Source organism: Artemia sp. Qi Xiang Cuo, chromosome 12, assembly GCF_049724085.1.
Source record: "Artemia sp. Qi Xiang Cuo chromosome 12, ASM4972408v1, whole genome shotgun sequence".
Lineage (NCBI taxonomy): Eukaryota > Metazoa > Arthropoda > Branchiopoda > Anostraca > Artemiidae > Artemia > Artemia sp. Qi Xiang Cuo.
The window spans coordinates 10407238-10431318 of NC_142805.1; the positions used below are offsets into that span (position 1 = coordinate 10407238).

General features: G+C 36.8%; 1 protein-coding gene across 3 annotated transcripts in view; it reads right to left on the reverse strand.

The window, feature by feature from the left end:
* The window catches only part of zormin (spectrin and immunoglobulin domain-containing protein zormin), a 168240-nt gene that overhangs the window by 109582 nt on the left and 34577 nt on the right, over positions 1-24081 (reverse strand). For all 3 annotated transcript variants that reach the window (XM_089097975.1, XM_089097974.1, XM_089097976.1), the window contains exons 2-4: positions 14482-14673; positions 7975-8157; positions 5730-5858 (exon numbers count right to left, since the gene is read on the reverse strand). In XM_089097975.1, the coding sequence (XP_088954101.1) occupies positions 5730-5858; positions 7975-8157; positions 14482-14673 (504 nt within the window). The remainder of the gene's footprint in view (positions 1-5729; positions 5859-7974; positions 8158-14481; positions 14674-24081) is intronic.

A 24081-nucleotide genomic window follows, 5' to 3' on the forward strand; every position in this document is an offset into this window, starting at 1 on the left:
TCCTTAAAACAAAGTCCATCAAAATAATCCATATAAAGGGGGATAGAACACAACCCTGCTTAACTCCTGATTTAATACAAAACCAGCTGCTAACCTCAGTTCCTACCTTAACCACAGCAGTGTTATTCTCGTACTAAACACTAATCACTCTAGTGTATTTGTCTGGTATACCGTACAAGGATAAAATCTTTGCTAAAGCTCTTCTATCAAAAGAGTCGAACGCTTGCTCATAATCTATAAAACTGGGGACCAAAGTTGTTTGAAAACTCAGACACTTCTCAATTATTAGCCTAAGAGTGAAAATCTGGTCAACACAACCTCTACCTTTTCTAAAACTGCACTGCTCTTCTCTTAAAACTTTGTCTGCAGCATTTCTCAGTCTAAGAAGTATCATATTACTAAGTAATTTACTACCTACAGAGACCAGACTAATGCCTCGATAATTACCACACTCACTTTTATCACCTTTCTTATAAAGTGGCTTAATTAAGGTTTTCCTAAAATCATTAGGTATTTCCCCTTTCTCAAAAATCATATTCATAATCTTCAGTACCTTATTTCTAACCTCAGAGCCACCATAATTAAGAAACTCATTTACCACCCTATCAGCACCTGGAGCCTTATTATCCTTTAATCCTTTTAGTACTGTTGCTAATTCCTCCTCACAAAACAAATCTTCCTTAACATCCAAGGTATCACAAACTTTTTTATTTTCCTCTATATTTTTTCCTGCAACCCTATCTTGGTTAAGCAAGTTCTCAAAATGTTCGGCCCATCTCTCTTTAGTTTTTTCCTTATCGCTTATTTCATTCTCTGGCTTTATCTTAAGTTTTCGGAACAACTTGCATCAGAACTATTTTATGTACAGCCATTTTGATTGCGGCTGCGACACTTGGGATGTTGTATTTGCCTTTACTGAGCTTTTTTATTATTAACCTAGCGTTTTCTTATTTTATATGAAATGAAAATATAAAAACGTTTTCATATTTCGTATATTTTTGTTAACCTAGCGTTTTAATATTTTATATTACATTAAAATATGAAAATGTTTTCATATTTTTTATTTTTTATTAGCCTAGTGTTTTCATATTTTGCATGAAAATAAAATACGAGAACGTTTTCATATTTGTTATTTTTTTCTATCAACCTAGCGTTTTCATATTTCATATGAAATTAAAATATAAATACTTTATATATGAAAACACTTTCATAATATAAAACATTTTCATAGTTTGTATTTTTTTTATCAACCTAGCATTTTCATATCTTATATACGAGCCTACTTTTTATTGGTACTGTTGAATAATTGACTATATGGCCTTTTTTGTAAAATAAAAATCCTCTTTCAATAGGAAAGAGAGAAACGGCTTGGGGAAAAATGTTTCCTTCAATCCCTGTTAAAAAAATATTTAGCATTCTCAGGTTTCGTTTTCTGTCAAACAATAGAGGTAAAAAATAAAAACTAATTAATTTTTTCATCATTTTCATCAAGTGATTCATTTTTTTCTACGATTCACAATTTTTTCATCATTGATTCAGTTTTGTCAAAAATTTTGGACAAAATAGATGAAAGAGAATAAGTAATAGACAGAAAGCAAGAGAAGAAAGGGAGAATTAGTAAGAAAAGAGAGCCAAAATAGTAGCATGGTGACTCCAAGGTTTTAACTTCAGCATGGAATTCGCATTGGTGACAAATCTGAATCAGCGCATTCGTAGGTGAATTTTGGACATAAGAGGTGAAACAGAAAGTTTAAAAGAGAGAGTGAGAGAGAGAAAGAGCACAAGAAAGACAGAAATGTGAATATAAACGGAGGCAAAACTAGCAGTACGAGAGCTCTACTCTTTTTACTTCAGTATCGTAATTATATTTTTGCTGACTGTTCTGAAACGACATAGTTAATGGGGTGGTTTTGGACAAAATGGTTGAAAGAGTTTAAGAACGAAAGAGAAAGAAAACAAGAGAGAGAGAGAGAGAGACACAGAGAGAGGGAGAGGGAGAGAGCGAGAGGAGAGAAATGGGGATAGATAGAGAGCCAGAACTAGCTTTACGATAGTTTCTAACCGTTATAGGAACATGTTGACAAGTTGTTGAAATACAAATGATCTCGCAGTGGTGATTGCAACTCAAGGGTTAAGGTTGGAGGATATTGCATGTTATGCCTATATATTATTTTTTAAAAGTAAAAGATTTTAGTATTGATTTCAGTATTGCTGTGCGACTCTTTTTAGCTTTATGACCGAACGATTGAATATGGTTTTTTGGCCTACCCTAGGCCAAAAAACCATAACATCGTATGCATAACCTAGGTAAACATAATTAACATAGCACCGAAAAGAAAAATCATCAACACCATCTAGCGTTTAGCGACTGGGTTCTTTTATTAGCCTACCCTAAACTGTTACATTTTTGTCTATTCAGGTACTTTCAAATGTAGGGAAGGGTACAGAATCCAAAATGTTGTCACCAGTAGACCAACCAACTTAGGATCCACTAGCCTATTTGTCCTGCCAAGATTTTTTCAAATGCCAAAAAATCCTTGCCTAAAAATGCCAAAAAACCCTTACAAGAATAAGGGCATAAAAGAAAATGCATAAAGTGGGATCTAGGCGCCACACACACAGTATTTTTGGCACAATTTCAGTTATCTCGGTAAAGAGCAAAGGTGTCCAGACCAATGATTATGGGTAATTTATAATAGTCAAAATTGGCAACGAAAAAAAAATTATCACTGTCATCTAGCGTTTGGCAACTATGTTTCGTTATTAACGTACCTTAAACTATTACAGACTTAGACCTACCAGTTTAAATTAACTAGCCTACTTTTTGCAGACTGGGTTTGGACTTCACAATTCTTAGAAATAGCAGATGAAATTTTCAGTTATAGAGAGACTTCAGCTCTAATCCTATAAAATTTTAAATGAATTATGTCAATTATCCATTTTTTGTTTGAATTTCCCATTTTTCAACGAAGATGCAAGACGCTAGACTGTATGTTGTGCTAGTAGGTTCTAATCCCAGTTAAATTACGAACTTAATAAAGTTAAAACAACCTTTAAATTGAGAAGGATCCAACTCTAGCAAGTTTTCCATTCTCTTCGGTCCATAGTAGCCAATTTAATGGGTAATAAGTACCTTTGCACCGGCTTGGTATAAAGAATAATCAACAAATTTTATAATGTAAGGAATTTTCTCAAATTGTTCAAATTTCGTTAAAACTAGATAGTATGAGTCACCAGGATTTTAAGAGTCGTAGCTGAACTTTTATAAACTTTTGTGATTTCTGTGAAATTTCCATGTTTTGGTTTTTAGTCCATTGTTGTTTTGTTAAAGAATTTTTGAGCCATTTTTTTTTATTTGTTTCAGTTTGTGCATTGTATTTCGCTGAAGACGGCTACCACTCATGTCACCAAAATATTCGTTTGGATTTAATTTTGATCACTGTCTTTAAAAAATTCCCCACTAGCTACTTGTTTCTAGTGTCGGAGTAGGAGTCGCCAAAACTATTGGTGACTTTTATTTTGATCACTTTTTTTTGGTGGAACAACTAGTGCTCCAATATGCACATCAGATGCTGACACCCCTGAAACACAACTGGAAGCTATTTAGAGCTGGCTAATGAAAACGTGTGAGTGTAAAATAGGGTCCTTAAGCCGTTGAAGACGGCTACTACTCATGTCGCCGAAATATTTGCTTGGATTTTATTGTCATCACAGTCTTTAAAAAATTCCCCACTAACTACTTGTTTCTAGTGTCGAAGTAGGAGTCGCCAAAACTATTGGCGACTTTTATTTTGATCACTTTTTTTGGTGGAACAACTAGTGCTCCAATATGCACATCAGATGCTGACACCCCTGAAACACAACTGGAAGCTATTTAGAGCTGGCTAATGAAAACGTGTGAATGTAATATAGGGTCCTTAAGCCGCTGAAGACGGCTACTATTCATGTCGCCGAAATATTTTTTTGGATTTTATTTTCATCACTGTCTTTAAAAAAATTCGACACTAACTACTGTTTCTAGTGTCTGAGTAGGAGTCGCCAAAACTATTGGCGACTTTTATTTTGATAACTTTTTTTGGTGGAACAACTAGTGCTCCAATATGCACATCAGATGCTGACACCCCTGAAACACAACTGGAAGCTATTTAGAGCTGGCTAATGAAAACGTGTGAGTGTAATATAGGGTCCTTAAGCCGCTGAAGACGGCTACTACTCATGTCGCCGAAATATTTGTTTGGATTTTATTTTCATCACTGTCTTTAAAAAATTCCCCACTAACTACTTGTTTCTAGTGTCGAAGTAGGAGTCGCCAAAACTATTGGCGACTTTTATTTTGATCACTTTTTTTGGTGGAACAACTAGTGCTCCAATATGCACATCAGATGCTGACACCCCTGAAACACAACTGGAAGCTATTTAGAGCTGGCTAATGAAAACGTGTGAATGTAATATAGGGTCCTTAAGCCGCTGAAGACGGCTACTAATCATGTCGCCGAAATATTTGTTTGGATTTTATTTTCATCACTGTCTTTAAAAAATTCCCCACTAACTACCTGTTTCTAGTGTCGAAGTAGGAGTCGCCAAAACTATTGGCGACTTTTATTTTGATCACTTTTTTTGGTGGACCAACTAGTGCTCCAATATGCAAATCAGATGCTGACACCCCTGAAACACAACTGGAAGCTATTTAGAGCTGGCTAATGAAAACGTGTGAATATAATATAGGGTCCTTAAGCCGCTGAAGACGGCTACTATTCATGTCGCCGAAATATTCGTTTGGATTTTATTTTCATCACTGTCTTTAAAAAATTCGCCACTAACTACTGTTTCTAGTGTCGGAGCAGGAGTTGCCAAAACTATTGGCGACTTTTATTTTGATAACTTTTTTTGGTGGAACAACTAGTGCTCCAATATGCACATCAGATGCTGACACCCCTGAAACACAACTGGAAGCTATTTAGAGCTGGCTAATGAAAACGTGTGAGTGTAATATAGGGTCCTTAAGCCGCTGAAGACGGCTACTACTCATGTCGCCGAAATATTTGTTTGGACTTTATTTTCATCACTGTCTTTAAAAAATTCCCCACTAACTACTTGTTTCTAGTGTAGTAGTAGGAGTTGCCAAAACTATTGATACTTTTATTTTGATGAAACTAGTTTAGTAAGTTACTAAAACTAGAAACTTACTGTACTAGTTTAGTAAGACATATACTACTTCTTTTTTCTTGTAAATTTCAAATCCTTAATGCTTCTATGTCACTCTTGGGTTACCCAGCTGGAACTAAACAAGGTAATAATATTAAACTGTTCTATGTATTACCATGAGCTTCCAAAATTTGGGAATGTTGAAATTTCACCGGTGAATGTCAGAAATACCTTTTTTCTCCTTGGATTCGTCAGCGTTGCCAGTCAAATTTTTTGTTTTTTTGCAAGGTTTGATGATGAAAGGTAAGGTTAGGTTGGGTTAGATTAGCTTAAGTTTTTAACCCATGTCGGATATTTTTAACCAACTTTAACCTAACATAATCTAACCTAACATATTCTACCTTAGCTTCAACTCTTACCATCATAGCTTGCATAAGACTGAAAAAGATGTCTCGCAAAACTAATGAAATGCAATCAGAGATAAAGGAATTTCGGACATTCACCGGTGAATTTAGACATTAACCAGATTTCGGATATTCAAGGTAACATATATATCAATCAAAAATAAAAAGAGAACAAATTACCTCATCAATCTGGTCATAGGCATTTTGAATTTTCTCCAAATTTCTATTTGCTTCCTCTTTGTGGGCAGTACAGAGTACGTTGATGTCCATTGAACGCTTCTCAATTTCCTCGATTTTGTTTTGTATACCCTCCACGAGAAAAAAAACGCGTGTTTTATTTTGATACAAATATAAGACAATATAAATAATTTCTACTACTACTGCTACTAACAACTCACCGCAGCACCAAGCCGCCTGAGGCCAACACAGCTACGGACGCTCCTCCTCCATCCAATCTATTCGAAGCCTCCCTTTTCACACCCACCCACGAAGTTCCCATTTCCTTTAAATCTTTCTTTATGACGTCCTCCCACCCCCAGACGAGGACGACCTGCTTTCCGTTTAGCCCTAGACGGTTGGCCGAAAAATAATGAATTTCGAAATAAATAATTTCGAACATGGAATATTGTTGTTAATTTTGTAATAATGCAGGATAATATTTTTCCTTATCTCATCACACCATACTCCTATTTCCGCCATTTTTCCACATGAACATTTTGATCCATTCACATTAGTATGGCCAATAATTCGTAGACAATTCTTCAGATACTATAAGTTTTTCATGGCCTTCCCCTATGAAACAGAGATATTTGCAACGCAAAAAAATGCAGAATATTCGATATAATAGAGAGAATGGCTGAACTGTCATTAAGATTCTAAAAGCATAGAGAACGTACTATTGATTTCCATTTGTATTGCACCCGTGTTGCTATTTGTCATAGGTCTTTGCATTTTCTTATTTATTATTTTCCGATGTCTTCCTATTTCCTTCAAGCAGAAGTGGCAGTTAGAAGAGGAGCCCCAAAAACCCCAACAAGATTTTGGTCTCCCCCTAGATTTTGAAAAATAGTTTTTTTTTATTTTCATTGCCTTGGCCTATGTTTACTTATTATTTCCGCTCTTCTTCCACGTAATTGCTGTCTTTTTTTGTCAAATTGGCAAAAATTTTATTAGATTTTCTATAGGTTTTACCACTCAAATCGTAAGGGCTGAAGTGGCAGAAAAGCGGTAATAAAAAGCAGTTGAAGACAAAGGAAAGGGTAACGTGGCAGAAAAGCAGTAATAAAAAGCAGTTGAGGACAAAAGAAAGGGTAACCAAGAAAGCAGTAATAAAAAGCAGTTGAGGACAAAGGAAAAGGTAACGTGGCAGGAAACCAGTAACAAAAAGCAGTTGAGGATAGAGGAGAACAACCAGTAGAAATACAATGAAAAAGGGTTAAATGGAAAACTGTTTCTCAATGGTCAATGTGTTTTCCGCTTTGTCCTTGAAACGCCATATGAAAACGGGTCATAAAATACAACTATTAATCAAAGTTACAAACAACTGTTAATTATAAACATCTATTAATGTAGCTTAAAATACAACTATTCGAACACTTTTGGGTTCGTGTGAACCACAGTACATCCAATTTGCAGATACCCTAACTTACCTAAATTATTATTTAATCTTCTTCCTTGGATATTTTGGTAGTTTCGTAGAAGTTTCAAAGTTTTTTTTGAAAGGTTTATTTGTTCAGTCTTACGATTTTTCTTGACGGAACAATAGTGAAACTGATGGTAAACAGAGAAACTGATGACAAACCAAGGCCGTACCCAGGATTTGTTTTCAGAGGTGGCTTTACTCAAAGTTTTTTTTCGAGGGGGGGGGGGGCTACACGAAAAAAAAAACAAAATGTGTTTATATCTATTTTGTTGCGTTTATACGAGTCAAAAAAACATTTTGGGAGGGGTTCAACCCCCCCCCCCTCTGGGCACGGCCTTGTGATAAACCAATGAAACTTTTGATAAATTAATAATAGAAAAACTGATGATAAACCGATAATAGAGGAACTGATGACGAACTGAAAATAAAGTATTAATAGAGAAACTGATGATCTGATAGAACTGATGATAAACTGAAAATAAAGTGATAATAGAGAAAATCTGATAATAGAGAAACTGATTGTAAACAGAAAAAATTGATTATAATTGCAAAATACGCTTTGTCGGGTAAATAAACATAGGTCAAGTGATTACAAAGGCCAGTGCATTCTTCGTATGCAGAACAGAAACAAGACATCTTGCACCCATCCTCAGCATTTTAGAGGGTACTCGGAATATGTTGTACCTATGCCAAATTTGGAGGAAAGAATTTTCATGACTCCTCTCATCATTTAATTATATTGAAAAAAGATTCACAGATAAATTACAATCAATCGTGAAATACCTGTGATCCTATTGCAGTTTGCCTAGTCTTCTCAAGAAGATCATAGCCATAATGGAGGGCGGGGGCAGTCGCTTCTTCTGTAGCACGCATTACTTGTGAGTGTAGTCGGGCTAATCCAGCACTTCCCCGTGGAAAAGTGCCAGTCAAAAGCTGAACATCCAATTGATCCAGCTTTGTCACCGTCTGAAAATTATATCTGATTTAATAACCTGGTAAACAAATATACGATGCAAAAATATCTAATGACAGCAATCTGGTAAACAATAAACTGGTGAATTTACTGGTGAATGCAACAGTCTGGCCTGGAAGGAGCAATAATTTAAGTTCACGGGCTTTCCATTCTGCACTATTGAAATTAAATATAAAAGGAAATAATTGTTGTTAAAAAAATTCTATTTACTAACAGATTTTTTAGAATAAATTAGAAAGCAACTAAATACCGGAAGGCAGGAAATATTTGAAAAAACGCCATGAATAAGTATCATATTTTTACCAAATTTTTCAAGATTAAAGAGTGCTTGCGTTTATTCTCGTGGAGAGGGGTTGGGGGAGAGGCTGGAGTGAATAACTATCCTGCTATCGAATTATTTTCACTAATAATTATTTGAGTTTTTTGTCTTCTTGTACTGCCGATAGCTACAAAGCGCCACTTCTATTCTTCATTATTGTTTACGAAAATAACACAGACAGAAAAAAATTGTAACAGTGGATGAATATAAAACATTATATAAGGTAAAATAATCGAAATCGTTCTTTTTAAAAGAAAAAGAAACATCTGAAGATTGCCGATTCACATGTCCATTTGTGTGATATGAACTTGCATTACCCCTGTCCGATCTGAAGCAGTAAATAAAAACCTATCAAACAGTTCGTGGTAACGAACTGTAAGTAAGGAGTGACCCGGCTCAATGGTAACCGAAACTCTAAAAAACGGGATTTTGATACCAATAGATACATCAAAAGAATCAGATTTTAATTCTGATTTCAAATATATAAGTTTCATCAAGTTTAATTTTACCCATCAAAAGTTACATGCATGAGAAAATTTGGCTGATTTTCAAAAAAAGAGGTAAAGACACCCTAAAAATTATAGAACCTTACTGAAAATCACACCATCACATTCAGCGTATCAGAGAGCCCTACTGTAGAGGTTTCAAGCACCTATTTACAAAAATGTGGATTTTTCCATTTTTTGCCAGAAGAAAGATCACGGATGCGTGTTTATTTGTTTGTTTGTTTGTTTTTTTTGTTTTTTTTCCCCAGGGGTGATCGTATCGACCCGGTGGTCCTATAATATCGTGCTAGGGCTCATTGGAACTTAAATTAAAAGTTATAGTGCCCTTTTTAAGGGACCAAAAAAAATGGAGGGCAACTAGGCCCCCTCCCACGCTTATTTTTGTCTCAAAGTCACCCAACCAAACTTTTGAGATAGCCATTTTGTTCAGCATGGTCGAAAATATGATAAAAATGTCTTTTAGGATGACTTGATCCCCCAAAGTCCCCAGGGGGAGGGCTGAAAGTTATGAACTTTACTCAATGTTAACATATAGTATTGGTTATTGGGAAGTATACAGACTTTTTCAGAGGAGATTTTTTCTGGTAGGTGGGGGAAGGAGAGGGTCGGGGGCTGTATGGAAGGATCTTTCCATGAAGGAAGTTTTCATGGGGGAAGGGACATTGCTATGAAGGGGGCGCCGGATTTCCCAGCATTATTAAAGAAAAAGATCAGGAATTAAATAAAAAAAAACAAGTTTTTCAACTGATCAACTGATTGTGATTAAGAGGTCATTTGTAAAGAACTGGAAAAAAAATTTGAACTATAGTTTAAAGAGCAGGGTATTGACTAGGGGGCGAACCCCCTAATATACGTGTTAAAAATTTATGAATATAGAAGGTCGTTACGTAAGTTAATTCTAAGTTACGTATATTTATTACTAATAAAAACGTTCGTAAATAAAATTAAACAAGTTTCGAGAAAGCCATTTAACCAAATATAATATGCAAATTTTGTTTTAATTATTCATGTACGGTGAGCCAAAATCAAAACCTGCATTAATTCAAAAACGTTCAAAAATTAAATAAAAAAAACAAGTTTTTTAACTGAAAGTAAGGAACGACGTTAAAACTTAAAACGAACAGAAATTATTCTGTATAAGACGGGGGCTGTCCCCTCCTCAACGCCTCGCTCTTTACGCTAAAGTTTGACTTTCTCACAACTCTATTTTTTTAAACAATAAAAAAACTTTAGCGTAAAGAGCGAGGCGTTGAGGAGGGGACAGCCCCCTTCATATACAGAATAATTTCTGTTCGTTTTAAGTTTTAACGTCGTTCCTTACTTTCAGTTAAAAAAACTTTTTTTTTTTATTTAATTTAGTAGTAAGCAACGCAGGCAGTTAGCAAAATGACACCATGTGATATGGTAAATGCACTTATAACAGATAGCCATTAGATCTTGATTTTTTATTGGCGTATATAAGACTGGTTAATTCCTATAGCTCTATGAAATGAAAGTTCAAAATAGGGATAAAATCCTTTTTAATAGACAGTGTATAGAAATTCACAAAAATACTACATGTTTCGGTCACATATACAGTTACTACCATGAGTAGTAAAACCAGACTAAAACGATTTAAAACAAAAGTTTATATACGATATCAAATAAAACTACATATTGTTTAATTCTCTAACTCTTTTCAAAGCAAAGGGGGAAGCTAGCCTCTTTGACCTTCTTTGATTCGGCTCATTAGCGTTCAATGATATAACATCTGGACAGAGGTTGACTACATCGGGTTGATTGAACTTTACTCTGTCAGATTTTAATAAATTATCATAGATAGGGTTCAGCCCAAATGCACCTCTGTCCTGATTCAAAGCAATATTCTTGAATAAGATTTTTTTTATTTCAAGAGTTTCAAGAAAATTTTGCTCTAAACCCCGATCCCTAGAAATCAAAGTGATATTTTCGAACAAAATAAAACGGTCTGGTAAATTGAAAATATGTTCTGAAACAGCTAAAGTAAAATCTTCATGCTTAGAATCTTGTTTTAAAGGCGAAGAAATAGAGTCTTTATGCTGTAATAATCTCATTTCCAAATTCTGGTTAGTACGTCCCACATATGAGCTTCCGAAAGTACATGGGATCTGATAGACCCCACTTTGTTGCCCCAATGAAGTTAGTTCCTATAGCTCCTCTCAGGCTAGCAAGATTTTCCAATAAAATCGTAAAAATGCCGCTAATCTAAATTAGTACGGGTGAGGTATAAAAGTAGAAACTAAAACTAGTGAAAAAAAATCATCAACGTTGTTTTTTTTTCAGAAACTGCCGAGAAAAACGCCAAGTATCATTAAATTCTAGATGACGTTGATGATTTCTTTTCGACATTAGCGCCACTTTTGTATTTTATCCATACTTTTTGTTCCACACTTTGTCTTTTCATGTTAAAAGTTTCATCAGATTTAAGCCTCATCTCTCTATTATGCTGACTATTACGTTTTGTGTGCACTACGGATCGCTGGAGAAGCTTAATTTGGACTGTTTCATGCCTTCAAGTTTAATAAAATCTCACTTTACTCTCAGAGCCTTGTCAAGCGACACCTGTCCAAAACCGTTGAAGCTAAAATATATAATTCAATTTCTAAATGGTAGACAAAAGGATATCACCTTGTTCATCTGACTAAGGATTCACTTGTACTTCCAGCCAGCTCATGGTCAAGGAAAAAACTAAATAAAAAATCTGAAGATTTCATAAGCGTTAATCAAAGAAGAAGTGAACTTGGGCAGAAATTGGAATAAAAGACAAATTTTGTGAAAACATTTCACATTCAAAAACAAATTAAGCTTAACATAACTATTCAGTTTCGAAGACGTAAAACTAGTAAAACTAGTCCAAGATTTCATGAAGGAGAGGAGAGATAGCGTTAGTAAATCGCTAGGATTTTGATAATAAATAGTTTTGGTGTTTGAAAAATTTTGTGTTAACTGTAAATCTTCAAAAACTTGCTTTTAAAGTAAAATCTCAACAAAAATAAACAGCATCGCAGCTGGTATATTTGTAAAAATTTAAAAGAAAAACTGTAAGAAATTAAGCTGCAACCAATCAAAAGGATATCACCCAGCCCACCTGATTTTTCAACTGAATTGTGAACTCGACAAAAGTATCGGTCTAAAGGTCAACCCGCCTTTATAGACGGAGTTTGTGGGATTTTGTCCTTCGGCAAGCAAGTAGCAAAGTAGTGGCCATACATATGTGATAGTTGAACAGATGAAAATTTTCCCTGGAAATACCATGAAGTACCTGGGAATAACGTACGGTCATGGTGTCAGAAGTTGTCGTTTACTAATAATCGAGAAAATTACCAAGAGTATTCGTTCAAGTTATGGGAAGCTTGTCTCTCTGAAATTTAGCTTAAACTAGAAGTTTATTGCAAAGCTCTACGCAGTGGTTGCTCTCCCTTATCTACTTTAGGTATCTCCGCTATGGGACTGGTTCCCGCAAACTGACAAACTAAAACTCCGGTCTGTATACTGCAAATACCTCAAGTTTTATTTCGATGCCCACTCCACGAGAGAAACACATTCATTTTTAGATCTCAAAATATGGTAGACCCAATTATCGTTGTGTCGTCTATGGAAACAAGTGCAGAAAAAATGGCGTTGGAAGCATTGTTAGGATTTTTGCCTCTACATCTGATCTACGAGTGCGAATGAAGAAGTTACTACTTAATTTTGTTCTTTGATTTTGGGTGTTCTTGTTTTTTTCCCTTTTCTTCTTTTGTATTACTCCACTTTTTCCCTTTTTTTTATGAGAGGGCAAAAATAGAATTATTATTATTATTATTATTATTATTATTATTATTATTATTATTATTATTATTATTATTATTATCAATATTTGTAGAATATTCGTGGGGTTGGGGATTAAAATAAAGGAAGATTACATCTCATTTTTGCAAAATACAAATATCCCAAAGAATCTAATAATCAGTATTTGTGAGTAGGCTCATGAGCTAAATTCTAATTTGTTGACTGACTGGGATATTCACTCTAAAAAATTTCTAAATTTTTTCTGAAAATCTATAAAACGAACCTAATCTTTGTTTCTATTGACTGCTCTCAAATCTTTCCAATAAATTTTCAAACTTATCACTACGTCACGTTACCACCGTACTAATAAGTATAGCTTATCAAAATGTCTTAAATCAATAGGGCCCTTCTCAGCTCCTTGATTCTTTCTGCCCTCCCACTGACTTAAGAGAGGCAGAAGAACATATTCAAAATAATAGATTGGACATAAGAAGAGCTCTTAAAACCCAGCTGATTGACTATCCGACTATTAGTAGGTAGGTATCTGAGCTCATTTGTATCACGACACTTTTCAATATTAAATTAAAAATTTTAATTTTTACCCAAATGCTCTGACGACTGTTCAACAGTTATACTTCATTTTGAGTTTTTTGTGTGTTAGATTACTAACTATTCTAGTTAATAATTTATTAAATCTATTCTATAGCTAACACACAAATCATTCTAATTTCACGCAATAAGTATTATTATAATTATGATAATAATTATTATACTATCGCCAATTTCTCTTACGATTGTTTACTGCTCTTAAACAATTATAACCGAAGTAAGTTATTCGATTTTAGTTGCTAAACTTTTGGAGCCAAAAAGTATCTCAAAAATTCTTTTTTCGGACTGTAGCAGCTTTGACACTGGGTGCAAGTGTTATTGAATACCTGGTATTAAATGACGCATCACTAAAAGCGACATTGCACCGAAGGTGGAATTCTTCAAAAAAATTCCTTTTATAAAGTGCACTGAATTCAAAGAATTCAGCGATAGTTCAAAAAATCCTATGCGTAACCATCTGAGATAAGGGCCCAAGTAGTGCAAATCTGGCAACACTGGGCAGCCTGTCAAATATTGACGGCATAATTGTGATTTGAAATTGCACTGAAGACGGCTATATTCTCGAGAGAATCAGATATATTACATGGAAATGTACAAACAGTTTTGTGGAAATGACACGAAAGCAGAAATTATATCCGTCTTTTCACAAAACTGCAATTTCTATTTTTCAGAAAAAAATATAACCAGATTCTGCTCTTAATACATCTTATAAGTGATTTATTTTTCTAAATATTTAGATAACAGTATATACAAAGATAAAACTATTATGGCAAGGTATTAAAAAGAAGAACGAACATGCTAGTTATCTCGGCCATAGATAATCCAATCACACCCCCCCCCCATAGAAAATGAGTAAAAGGAAATATGTTTACAGTTCTAACGATCGAGCTGTCCAAGAATATCAATTAGTTTTCTATTTGTAGGAGATAGGCCTGCCCCCCCCCTAAATACGTCTCTTAATTTAATATAGACGGTTTTTGAACATTGATGAAAATAAACTGAACGAAATAGTTGAAAATAGTACATGAAAATTATAGGTAAAACAATAATGAAATAATTTCGGAGTATAACAAAAAAAGAGGATAGCGAATTACCGTTTGAGCTGTTTGAAAGAATCTTACAGCTAATGCCAATAAATCTGAGCGAATTTCGAAAGATTCTTGTGTTTCAGCACACTTGTCAAGAAGATGGTAAGCCAAATTTTTTACTTCATTCGCCTCTGCTGAAGATGAATCCGGCAGTTTTTCTGCAGTTTTAGTTACTCTTACTAAAGAATCTCGAAGGTCCTAAAAAGAGATAGTATATTATTTCGGCTATTATTAATAGCCCAATAGCCTATATAGCTTACAGATATGAACCTTAATATATTGCCTATATAGCCGTGATTCCCGACGTGGGGCAGAGGCCCCACCAGTGGGACAAGGCCATATTTTGGTAGATTATATGCAGGATTCACTATATGATAATGATAATTTATTTATAACCCACTTCTATAAGAAACAAGCGGAGTAAAGTACACTAAAAGGGGAAAAAAAATCAAATGCACAGAAAAAAAGATAACTTAAACCTTAATCACTGACAAAAACACACGGATAATATTATGGTTTGGGCCTAGGGACACAAAGGCCTGTCTTGTTAAATTATTACTAAGCAATTAAAACGATTGGATAATGTCGGTAGCACCATACTTCTCAATAATACGTGTATTACGATATGAAGTTGGAAGGTACACTAAAAATTTGCAATTTCTAAAATAAGCGATACGGATCTGGCGCAAATCATACTTATTCAAGAACGAATATATTCCACTTAAAAATAAGACAGAATGGCCACATTATGTGGAATACATTTTAGCTAAAGCTCGGCGTGAATATTTTCAACAGTTAGGTACAATTTGTGCATATCCGATCTTTGACTTTTCTTTGACATCTCTCAGAACTTGAAGTCGCAAACAAGTGAGTATAGAACATATACTAATTCCTAACCACCGTAAACTCTTAACATTGCGAATTACTGAGGATCCATAGGATAAACTATGAGCTGATGATTTAGGATTGAAAACTAAATATTCGCATTTATCAACATTCAAAAACAGACCAACATCCCGAAACATCATAGAAATACGTTGCACCGATAATGCCAAAATAGACTTGGTTCGGCTTAAAACGAGCAGGTCGTCCGCATACGCAATATAAGACATCAGATAAATTATAAAAATACGAAGGCTTAATTCCTAATAACACATTTTGAATGCAAGAATTAAATATATAAGGTGATAGCACCCCACCCTGTCGTACTCCAGATTGAACTGGTATATTACCTCAGTACCCTGTACAGATTTTGAACGAAGAAACGAATTATTATACCAAAATTTAAGTACATGTATGATAGAAGGGTTCACTCCAAACACTGACCAAGAGTGCCACATTTGTGCATGGCAAATACTGTCAAAGGCTTTAGATAAATCCAAAGCGCAAATATGTTATTCATAACCTTTAGACTGGGCATCATAAAGAGTTGAAGATGAAACCTTATGCGCATGTTGACACCCTATACGAGGTTGAAATCCAAATGGGTTTGAGTCTTTTGCAGTTCGTTCAATAATGTATAGGAGAAGAACATATTCAAAAACCTTACTAATATTACAAGCAACAATGATGGGCCTATATGAACTGTAATCAAAAGAGTCTCTTCCGCATTTAAGAATCGAAGTTACTGTTCCGCAAAGGAAGGAATCAGGCACCATTGACAAACAAAAACAGAACTGAAAAAGTAACTGGAGCTGAGCAACTAGGCCAGACAATCACAACGTAAATGGTGAGCGCTAATTCCATCAACATCACTCGATTTAGACTTGAGTTTAAGCATACAATTTACGATACTTTTAGTTGAGACGGGAATAACATAACGTTGCAAAACTTTCGGTGGCAAAAATTTAGAAACTAAGAACTGAAAATGATAATGAACATTATACTCAATGTTACCAAAAATATTTTTATGATGCCCAAGCCAAGACGAATCTGGGATAACATCACTGGTCCCTAATGAATCAAATTTAGACGCATTAATGACTTCTTTCCATTGTACTGCACCTTCAGGGAACTCAGCACCATTATATCGAACCAAACAAAGATACAGTTTAAACTCCGCTTTTGTCTTACTTTTTACATCAAACACTTGGCCTCGCAAGTGCCGCCCACACGCAATCCAGATGCGAAGCCAGAGTTTAGCACGATTTTTGACGTCTTTAAGACCCGGGTCTTCTTTCCAAATTGGACTTCGAGTTTGAGTTTCACCCGGACTAGGGGAACAGCCACATTCTCAGCTTGGTTCATGCACTTAACTAAGTGAAGGTAATAAACATTCAGTTGCACTCTGGCTTATGGCAAAACACCACTCGTTCACAGCAGATTAAAAGGGATCTTGGCGCAGGACAACAGTGCTGTTAGGGTAGAAATATATAAAGGCCAATTGGCTGTACTTCACTCTCGTTCCATACACCATTTTTGTTCGCAGCACAATGACGATTAGATAGAATAGCGGTTAATGCTACAGTAAGGGAAAGGGGAAGGTGGTCAAAATCACGTTCGTCTTCGTCAACATTAACGAAAGAACAGGGAACATCGACAGAGCAAATACAATGATCAATATTGGTCACAGTGCCACTATCATGAATATAACTGTAATTTAGAGCTTTGGGTACTATAAGGTAACTAATAGGCAACGAATCTAAAACTATGTTGGCACGAGTAGAGAAGGTATGCACATCACAACTGAAGTCACCTATCATTATCCACCGATACCCATGCTTTTTAATATTGCATAACAGAGTTTTAAGGGATGAGCAGGCATTAGAAAACTTTGTAAGTGAAGCTAGACGTTTCTAATCGTAGGGTTGATATATATTTGTAAATACAATATGACCATGTCGTATTGCCATAATATTATAAGAGGAATAAAATAAGATAGGTGACAAAGGAGTAACTAATCGTTTGATAACACATGCAAGGCCCCCGGAAGGTTGGCCTTTTGTTTTTCGGGCATTGGGGAAAGACAATATCGTGACTACTTCTTCGTAGAGTGTTAACGGAGATGGCGGGAAGTAAATGTTCTTGCAAGAACAAAATGTCAAAATCATTTATTTTTTGATTTAATGAGCCATCTTTATCTTTCGTGCCATTGATATTAAAAGAGCAGATTGAGACAGACAACTCGACAGTCATTTCCTAATCACACGTTTGCTCAAGACATCACGCAGAATACGACATTTTAGGCTATACCATGCGTGATTACCCTCATAATTAGCGCATTTCGGATCAAAAACCCAGGGGGAATCACGGGATGATACATGAGAGCCGGCACAGCGGCTTCATTTTGTTCTACTGACCATACTCTAGAGCCTTAATTCTGAGAGCTATGTCAATGACATCACATTCGTATTCATTTGAAGAGCAGAAACACTTGGTAGTATTGTAACGACGTCATGCATTGTATAACTGACGTTGTATAAAGCCAGAAGTTTAGTATAATTAGTATATTATACTAAAAGAAATTAGCATAAAATATGCCTAGAGGATGACTTGACAAAAAGATACCAAGTTAATGACAATATAAACTTCCTTCAGGTATATGTGTGTGAAACTTTAATAGTATTAAAATTTTTAATGACGTAATGGCGTCATTGTAATGACGATAGTATTGTAGTGACGTCATGCATTGTATAACAGATGTTGTATAAAGCCAGAAACTTAGTATTATTAGTATATTATACTAAGATAAATTTGTATAAAATATGCCTAGAGGATGACTTGACGAAAAATACTAAGTTAATGACAATATAAGCTTCCTTCAGGTGTATGCTTGTGAAATTTTGAGTAGCAAAATTTTAACATCACAAGGGGGCATAAGGATTTCAGAACTGCTTAGGTGGGGTATTGCCTAGAATTGGTTGGGAACCACTGCTATATAGCATATTTTTAATAGCCTACAATAAATTGGGGGGGGGGGCAAATACTCATTAACTTATTTGGTGGTAGAGAGAGAGGGTGTGAAATTTTTGCAACCCTAATATTTTAGGCGAGAAGACCTAACATTTTAGGTGAGAAGCAGAGGATGAAATTACACAAAATTGTTGATACATAAAAAATGCAGGAGATTATGGGAGGAATTGGAAGAATTTTGACGTTTTGGAATACCTCTACATATTTTCCTTGGTGTTGACACACCTAAGGGTTTTTAGGGTTTATAGCAAACATTGAGTTTGCTATAGGCAGAGACGACACTATCCAAAACGTTGGGTAAAGATGGCCATGTATTTTACCGACAGGCTGGTCATTCTTACCAACTGATTTGGATGGTAGTGCTGTTAAAATTACTTTAGGTTTTTTAACCGCCCGAGACTTGTCATTTTTTTTTACGTCATATATTTCCATCAGCCGGTTTACCTAATGAAAAAAAGAACTGAGCCAGTAAAATAACGTAGCTTCAAGCTACTACTTTACCGACTTAAATTTTTTTAGTGACTGGCTGAAAACACTGGGAGGGGGGGCATTTCCAATATATAATGTCCTAAATATAGCCTCATTTATATTTCAATTATTTCAACTTCTGCCGTCCATTATGATGGCTAGTGATTCCCAAAGTGGGCGCTGGAGCGATTAATGGGCGGTGATGGCCTTGATCGCTAATTACTGCAAATCGGTGGATAGTGACTGCAAATAATGCATCACAAATGTATTAAAAACAGTGAATCGTGATGCTTTAAGATTACTGCTAATGAAAATCGAGCCGAAGATTATTAATTATTAGTCCATCCTTCTGAATAAGATCACTTCGAATTTTTTCCCTTTTTTGCATTGTCTTTCTATTTGGAATTTTATAAATAGTTCCACAACTCGAAATATCAATGTTTCTAATTTAATTTTTTTATATTAAAAAAACCCAGAAATAATAACATACAAATCTTTATGCTTATTCGCTATTAAAATTTAAAAAGAATGAATTTAAAGATGGCACTCAGGTGATTTTTAAGGAAATAAGGTGATAGACCCAGTAAGGGAACCACTGCTGTTCACGGTCCAAAACTTACAAGCTTATCATATGCTTGCTAATTTTGAGCGTACTTTGTAAATCAATGTTTAGTCTAAGTTGAAGTAAAATATTGGCAAACTAGAATCGATCGTTCGGTGCTCAGGTTTGCTTTATACCCTCTGGTATAAGGTCAAGCAGCACCTTGCGAATTTCAGTGCCAAAAAAATTAAAGCGTCTCTGACATCAGGGATGCCGATTACTAATTTCGGCGATCAGGGCCAGCAATAAAGTTATGTAGATGATATAATAATATATTTAAATAGAGTTTATGGTGGGACTATTACTTGTTAAAATTACTTGTGTAACTTGTAAGGACAATACAAGTCAGTAATGTAGATAAAAAAAACGGGAATAAATCTATGTTTATTTACCTTTACCTTCCACTCTGACTATGAACAAAAACTGTAATGTCATTAGGATTAAAAATTTATTTTGCATGAAAGTATCCCACGTCCCGTTCTACTGTAAAGGAAGTCAACATCGGAAGTAACCAAGTAGATGTGGTTGAAGACTTCACTTACCTGGGATCTATTCTGTCGAATGAAGGCTTGATCACAAAAGAGCTTATATCTCGAACTGCCAAAGCTTCAGCACTTTTCGGGAGGCTTAGCAGCATCTGGCGAAAGCCAAACATAAGCCGCTTTACCAAAATGCAGATTTACAATGCGTCAGTTAGCACCGTCCTGCCGTATGGAGCGGAGACGTGGCCAGCTGCAAAATCTATCCTCAGCGCCGTCGATGTCGCACAGACGAAATATCTCCAAAGAATCGAAAGAATTCACTGGACTGACTTCGTTAGCAACCAGACTCTCCTGTCACGTACCGCTCAAACTCCTTTCTCAACCCAGCTCACTCAGTGCACTGTTCGGTGGTGCAGCCACCTCTTTCACATGCCTAGCGACGCCCCAGTGCGGGTCGCATTTGACTTCGACCCCAACCTACACGGATGGAAGCAACCCAGAGGACGCCCACCCACTAGGTGGAAAGACAAAGCCGATTAATTCCTCACCCAAGCCCACATCCCGGTGGAAGAAGCTGCGAGCCTGGCAAGCGATAGGTCAACCTGGAGGCGCCTAGTCTCATCGTTCTCTACGCCAAGCCCTCGGCAGGAGCCTTAAGTCAAGTAAGTAAGTATCCATGGTTAGTCTAACCAAATAAAGAACAGGAAAAAATTTCTCAATTCTTACCCCTCGGAATAAGAATAAAAAAAAAACTGTCAGAATTGAAAATTTATATAAGTGATATAGTTCCCAAGAGCAGGGAGGTCTTTTTATTCACGAAGAGGCTATCATACAATCCACTTTGCTATATTTATATTTTGTATATCCTATTCAATTGCATAGGAATAAAAACTTATTTTACGCTAAAGTGTCCATACTTAGTCTAACCAAGTAAAGAACAGGGAGATGATTTCCCAGTCCTTACTCCTAGGAGCAAGGATGTAAAAATTTGTCACAATTGAAAATTCATCGAATTGATATAGTTTCCAAGGAGAGTAGGGAACTCTTTTAAACAAGTAGATGAAATCAAGCCATCCACTTTATTTTATCAATATCTTGTATATCTGTTTTCAATTGCATAAGATATCTATTTTGTTTATTGTATATCCTAGGACACCGAAATTGGCATGATACTATCCTGACTTTGAATGTCTTTGTCTTTTTTTAGCAGGCTTCTATACTGACTTTAAATTTCTTTGCCTTTGGAAATTAGCCAGCTGCTATCCTGACTTTAAATGCCTTTGTCTTTGGAAATTAGCAGGCTGCTGTCTTGATTTTAAGTTCCTTTGTCTTGGGAAATTATCAGGCTTCTATACTGACTTAAAAATAGCTGGCTGATACCCTGAATTTAGATCCCGAGGGGCGCTGGTTTTGGTACCGAATAACCAATTCTAACGAGAATCTTAAAAAATTTCAAAATTAAAAGTGTATGTAGCAAATCATAAAAAATCAAAGAACAGAGCTTAATTACAAGCAACAAAGTCTAGGTTGCAGAGCATAAAACATTAGTCCAATATGTTGTGCAATCTATATGAACCAACGCCAAAGATAATATTTACCGTACAACCCCATCCGTGAGTAGAATGGGGGGTGCTACTCCCGTAAGTACACCAAATATGGGCATAGAGTCATTAGAGAGAACACGTGGTAATGTCAGTCCCGTACGTACACCAAATATGGACATAGAGTCATTAGGGAGAACACGTGGTAATGTCAGTCCCGTACGTACACCAAATATGGGCATAGAGTCATTAGGGAGAACACGTGGTAATGTCAGTCCCGTACGTACACCAAATATGGGCATAGAGTCATTATGGAGAACACGTGGTAATGTCAGTCCCGTACGTACACCAAATATGGGCATAGAGTCATTAGGGAGAACACGTGGTTAATGTGGTCAATGACCTAAATTTAACAACAACAACATCGACCTTGACATTCGCTGAGAGCGTGCACTTACAACAACAACAACATCGACCTTGGAACACCTGTGCTGTCGACCTCAATTCACCTATCGTGAATCAATAATTCCCCTTAGAAACATCAAATTAATTCCCCTTTCTTAACAGATCAATCAACCAATGACATCATCTGTCAGACTTTAAAAATTTTCGCCTAGAAACGATTTTCCAGGAATAGATCCATGTCATTAATGTCTTGGCCTCGGAAACAACGCTTTTGGTCGAACTCCAAAGGATATTAATAGCCAAAGGCCATGGAAACAATTCTCCAAGAATCATCTTAGCGATGAATTGTTTTAGCGCGGGAATCAGGTTTCTTATTAATTTGAAATGTATTAGCGCAGAGATGCCAAAAACAAAAGGAACACGCTGAATTACGTTTAGGGATTATTTGGGCGAAACTGTTTTAGACAGGTTATGGAACTATTTCGGCGAAACAGTTAGAGACATTTTAAAAGATGATTTTTGAAGAGATTTTAGAAGAGACTTTAATGGTGAAACTCTGTGGTCGTTATAATACACAAGTTTCATTTGAACAGTGTTGTGAGGTCCTCTAACCCAACCCAAAGGGTTCCAATCCTCCTACCCCAACCCCGAAGGAAGCCCCCGGTCCTCAAAGGCCCCCAAGCTCCCAAAGGGCCACCGGCGCCCCCAAAGGCCCACCCAGACCCCCAAAAGCCATCCCCGGGCCCCCCAAAGGCCCATCGAGCTCCCAAAGGACCAACGGGGTCCCAAAAGCCCTCCACCGGTCCCCAAATGTCCCCCAGGCCCCCAACTGCCCCCCGGACCCCCAAAGGCCCACCCAGTGCCCCAAAGGCCCACCCTGTGTCCCCAATGCCCTCCCCCCGCCCCCCACCGGCCCCCCGACCCCCGAAGCGCCGCCCGGATGCGCCGGGGGCCAGGAAAGCGCCGCCGGCTGGGCCGCCGGGATGCGCCGCGGGTCAGGAAAGCGCTGCAGGATGCGCCGCAGGAGATGCGCCGCAGGGATGCGCCGCAGGGATGCACCGCAGGGATGCGCCTCAGGAATGCGCTGCAGGGATGCGCCGCAGGAATGCGCCGCAGGGATGCGCCGCAGGGATGCGCCGCAGGGATGCGCCGCAAAAAAAGTAAACTAAAAAGTAAAAATTTCGAAATGTTATCCCCCAAACGCCCTCCTCAGACCCCCAAAGGCCCTCCCCTGGTCTTCAAAGGTCCCCCGGGCTCCCAAAGGGCCAACCGGCCCCCAAGGGTCCCCCGGACCCCCAAAGGTCCTCCCCCGGTCGCCCAAGGTCCACTGGGCTCCCAAAGGCCCTCCCCTAGTCCTCAAAGGTCCCCCGGGCTCCCAAAAGACCACTCAATCCTCACGGGCCCCCAAATCCCCAAACGCCCTCCCTGGGCCCCAAAGGTCCTCCCCCGGTCCCCATACATGCACACAAAAACTTACACACACACAAAAACTTACACAAACACACAAAAACTTACACACACACACAAAAACTTACACACACACGAAAACTTACACACACACACCAAAACTTACACACACACACACAAAAACTTACACACACAAAAAAAAACAAAATAAAAAAATCACAAGAAAAATTAAATTAACAAAAAAAAAAAAAATAACAAAAAAAATTACACACACACACACACAAAAAAACTTAAACAAACAAACACACACGAAAACACACACACATAAGAAAAAAATAACACACACAAAATAAAAATGACACACACACACAAAAACTTACACATGAACACAAAAAAAAACTCACACACACACACACACAAAAACTTACACACACACACACACACACAAACTTACACACACACACGAAAACTTACACACACACGCCAAAACTTACACACACAAAAACTTACACACACACACACACACAAAAACACACACTAATACACACACACACACACAAAAAACTTTAACGAAAGCAAACTTAAAAAAACACACCCCAAAACAAACCCACCAAAACCATAACTCACACCCACTCAGACTCTCACATACACAGGCACACGCACACACTCACACTCACCCTCGCACACTCACACACACACTCTCACCCACCCTCACACACACCCACTCAAACCAACAAAAACCCGCACGCAAACAAAAAACCACACCATAACAAAAACCAAAAAACCACAA